Genomic DNA, 4,336 nt, shown 5'->3' with positions numbered 1-4,336 from the left:
ATTTTACCTCACAAAGTACCCACTTTTTCTCTCTCTGCAACACTATTCATGTGGTACCCTTTCTCCACTAACCCATTTTGTTACCATTTTATCTCACAAAATATCCGTCACAAATGGTAACCCGTCACAAGGGAGACCAATTGATTGAATAAAGTGAGAATAGAGACATCTCCCGCTTTTAGTAAGATCTTAATATTTGAACTCCAAAAAAACAAACGGCTCTCGACAAACTCCTGCTACCAGCCTACCCCACAACTCTACAACTATCTCCTTCATTCACTCCACATTTCCTCATTAATCCCAATTTCAAATTCCTCATTTCCCTCATTATTCCCAATTTTTCAAATCTTACCGTAATCAAAAACATGTCGTCTTCTCGTTACAATTCATTCATTTCCAAATCCTCTACTTCATCTTCAACCGAGCTCAAACGACCTAAAGCCGGCACCAAATCAAATGATTCCGCTATCATTAAGGTTAAACACGAACACAATTTCGCTGCAATGGTCAAGAAATTCATGGATAAGAGGTCGACAAGTAAGAAGCCAAATGTTATGCCGCTGCCATCAAATTTCATAGCAGAGGAGGTTAAGAAAGGGTCCAAGATTAAGAAACTGTTTGGTAAAGGAAGTGAGAAATCGAGTTTGAGTTCGAGTTCGAGTGAGGTGATGAAGACGAAGGCGAAGGCGTTGACGGAGGTGAAAGCGAATACCAGAACATTGGCTATGGTGTTGAGGAGTGAGAGGGAGTTGTTGAATTTGAATAAACAGCAACAGTCTGATATTGATCGTCTTAATGCCTTGCTTCTCGATCGAACCACTCAAGTAATTAACTTCAATTCTTTCTTTTTATTTCTTAACTCGAGTTTGATTATTTTATTATTGATGATGAATCGCGCAATCAAGAGAAAGAAAGTTTTATGTTCATTGATGTGGATTGTCTTGTTAATATACTTTCTCCGTTTCAATAGTTTGTATAAAAATAGATAAGCTAAGGATGATCAAGCCTTATTATTCTTCATACTAGAACTAATAGCTAAGAGAACTAATTTACTCCCTCGGTCTCAATCATTTGTTTACATTTGGATTAAAATGAAGAATAATAAACGTAAACAAATGATTGGGATGAAGGGAGTAATTATTTTATCCGAAAATTGATCAAGGTGTTAAGGCTATAGCTCAATTTTGTTATAGTCTTCCATACCAATACATAGCCATTGCGTGTTGTCTGTCTGGAGGATTGACGACGAGATAAATCATCAGTAACATTTGTCGAAGTGATTAAGTCGCCTGTGACGTGATTGAAGCATTTGGGTCAATGATCCATTCTTTATACATATAATTGAAGGCTTGAAGTGTATGGAATTAATAGCAGTATGTTTATGATTAAGGATTGGCAACATTGTACAAAAGATTATGCCTTTCTATATATACTTGAAGTGTGCTTAAAGATTCTGACATTGTAATGTTCTCAAGTTAAACAATGGAGGTATTGGGTTAATGCTATGTCGATAAAGTAAAATAAAAGACGCTTGTGATTATCGCGCTAGCTTAATAGTACAAGTTAGACAGTAAGTGTTCTTAAGTTAAACAATGTGAATGACTGAATGCTCTTATTTGTCTGAATAATATTTTGTTGGTACTGTCTCTAAATAATTAAATTCGTTGGAGTTATAGGTGAAGTTCGGGATTGCTTACTATTTTGTTTGCGTTGATGGTAAAATTGTTAGGTGGATAAGTTAAAGGATATGTGTTTGAAGCAAAGGGAAGAGATAAAGGCTTTGAAAAGTGCAATCTTGTTCCCAGATGACATGAATTCTCAGCTTCAGGAGCTTTTAGATCATCAAGGCTCAGAAATTAAGCAGGCTAAGCGTGTTATTCCGACTCTTCAGAAGCAAATTTCTTCTCTTACTGGTCAACTTCAATGCCTCTCAGAAGACCTTGCTGAGGTACATAATGCCAATTCCCAAGCAATTCACTTTAAAAAACAATTTCTTTTTTTGCTGAAAATTTATCAAGCATCTAGTTTAATCCTACCAGAATTCGCATCTTGCAATTCAACTTCAAACTTCAAACTTAGGAGACGATATATCATATTGCTTGCATTTACACGCACTTGAGAGAACAAAGACATCAGTACATGGTAAAGGAGAAAAGCATGCTTCTTTTGCTTCACAATGCCTACTGATAACATGATGGATGAAGTGGGGTTGAAAAACACAAGGATATTGCAGTAGAAAAAAACTGTTTTGTATATACACGTTTGATTCTATCATTGTGTGCAATTTCGAACCATTTTTTACTGTATTTCAATTTGATATTTGGTGCAAATGTAGGTGAAGGCTGCAAATTACTCAAGGAAGACTGATAACAGTGTTAACACAATGAAGTCGCTAGTGTACGACGAAGAAGAAGCTGCTAATTCTCTGGTATGCTTTCTCTTGTGAGGGAACTTTTTTTAATGAGATTTTAAAACAAAGGTAAATAAACTACTGCGCAGGAGGGTATTTGGTTTGTTTAGAAATTAACTATTTCGTTTTTACGACCAAACCTTGTCAGGATTTTAGCTCCGATGATCTAGTTCCCGACAGTCCAGACAACATGCTTCTGAAGGATGTGAATCCTTGTTTAACACCTTGTTATTCTAGGATGAAATCTAAGGTACATATCTCGCTATTTAATCCCTACTCTATTTTTTTTGTCTCCCAAGTCTCAAGGTGTGGCTTTGGCCGAAGTTGCTCACTTACGATTCAACACAGGATTATGAGACTGTGAGGTATAATCACGAGGGAAACGCAGCTGCTCGGAAAATATCAACAAGTTCTGATAATTTTACTATCTCCTCACCAGAGACTGGAACTTTCTGCATGTCTGATGGAAGCAAATACAGATATCCAAGGCCGATAGATCGTCGTCTTCTTTGATTTTTGCAACTGTCCTCATATTTTAGATTTCTTTACAATATTTGTTATTGCTCCCTATCATTATGTATGTAAAAGGAACAAAAATCTGTTTTTTTATAGAGAATATAACAATTGGGGTTTAATGAACATGAACCCTTCATTTATCAATAAACTTTAATTTCTTTTCCCTATTATTATTACAAGGCACATTAATTAAATTATAAAAATGAAATTTCCTTTTATTCCCGTCACTAACCAATAATTTTCCGATTAACAAATACTATATTATCTAGACATTAAATTCTAAGACAAAGACAAATATTGAGTTCTCAACTCATTGACATCAACAACTAATCTCCGACCATAAAAACATAGCAGCAGCGAAACGAGAGACGATCATTCAAAAGCCCACTGGTGCTCCTTTCGAATCTCCTCTTCTTCTTCCGGGGTGAAGTCGTTTTTAATGTTGAACGTCATTCTAATTTCCTCTGGTTTCTTTCCTTTGATCATGTCAGCCACTGTTTGGCAGGTCAAGTCCAGCAAGCCCTTGATGTTCAGATAATTAGCAGCCTGAGATAACACCATTGACAGACAACATGTTAGGATAAACCGGCCAATATTACACGAGAAACGGTTTTATACAAGAATTATGACAAATCAATTACATTGAAAAGATAAAAACATGAACATGGAACATACCAAGATGAGATCATAAAGGGTATTTTGGTCAACATTGACAAATTCCGCATCCCACTTCTTAAGCTCATCATCACCAACGGAAGTAGTATCAGTAGTAGTAGTAGTAGTTGTTGTATCGGCGTTCTTCGCAGCAGCGACATTGGCATGTTTCTTACAATACTCGATAACCAAAGACAAGATTTTAGCAGTAACATTAGGAAGAGGAATAGCGTTGTCAGCACATTCATCTTCAATCATATGTTTTATTGTTTGAGATTCCAATGCCACAATCTCGTCAACTACGAAATCCTCGCCGTCGGATGATTTTAACATGATCTTCTTTGATGTTGTTGTTGTTTCCGCCATTGTTGTTGTTTTTGCTGCTTCTTTTTTGTTGTCCTCTGTTTTATGAGAGAGTTTGTTGTGATGAAAAGAAAAGTGTGGGGTGAGGTGGGTTTATATAGTGGAAGTCGGAAGGAATTCTAAAAGGTTTAGGAAATTCTGTTCGACGGAGTTTAGGAATTAGTCAATTAGGATTACGGAAATTTTAATCGGTTTAAGTTTTAGGAAATTAGCGAAGTCGGAGATTTGGAAAGTTACCAAAAGAGTCAATTACGGCTTATTTGGGAGTATGTCAATTGGATTTTTAACGGTGTTTAGAGAGCAAGTGAAATTTCTATACTGTCAAATTGAGTTAGTCTTGGATAAGGCAGTTTTACATTAATATAGTTGTAAAACGGTTTTAATCAGAACCCT

At 36.0% G+C, this 4,336-nt stretch overlaps 2 protein-coding genes across 2 annotated transcripts; one reads left to right on the top strand and one right to left on the bottom strand.

Annotated features, from left to right (window-relative positions):
• The first annotated feature begins 216 nt into the window (after positions 1-216).
• Positions 217-3,090, top strand: LOC141642488 (uncharacterized). Its single transcript, XM_074451319.1, has 5 exons — positions 217-824; positions 1,730-1,948; positions 2,336-2,428; positions 2,559-2,660; positions 2,759-3,090. Exons 1-5 carry the CDS (start codon positions 366-368, stop codon positions 2,921-2,923), a joined length of 1,038 nt encoding a protein of 345 aa, XP_074307420.1. The 5' UTR covers positions 217-365; the 3' UTR covers positions 2,924-3,090.
• A 119-nt stretch (positions 3,091-3,209) lies between these two features.
• On the bottom strand, positions 3,210-4,022 carry LOC141642489 (SKP1-like protein 1A). The gene is made up of 2 exons (XM_074451320.1): positions 3,602-4,022; positions 3,210-3,472 (listed from the first exon to the last, which is right to left on the bottom strand). Exons 1-2 carry the CDS (start codon positions 3,944-3,946, stop codon positions 3,299-3,301), a joined length of 519 nt encoding a protein of 172 aa, XP_074307421.1. The 5' UTR covers positions 3,947-4,022; the 3' UTR covers positions 3,210-3,298.
• Between the last annotated feature and the right edge of the window lie 314 nt (positions 4,023-4,336).

Source organism: Silene latifolia, chromosome 2 (assembly GCF_048544455.1).
Source record: "Silene latifolia isolate original U9 population chromosome 2, ASM4854445v1, whole genome shotgun sequence".
NCBI classification, from domain to species: domain Eukaryota; kingdom Viridiplantae; phylum Streptophyta; class Magnoliopsida; order Caryophyllales; family Caryophyllaceae; genus Silene; species Silene latifolia.
Note: the sequence above shows the minus strand (reverse complement) of the source record. Positions and strands in the feature narration are given on the sequence as shown.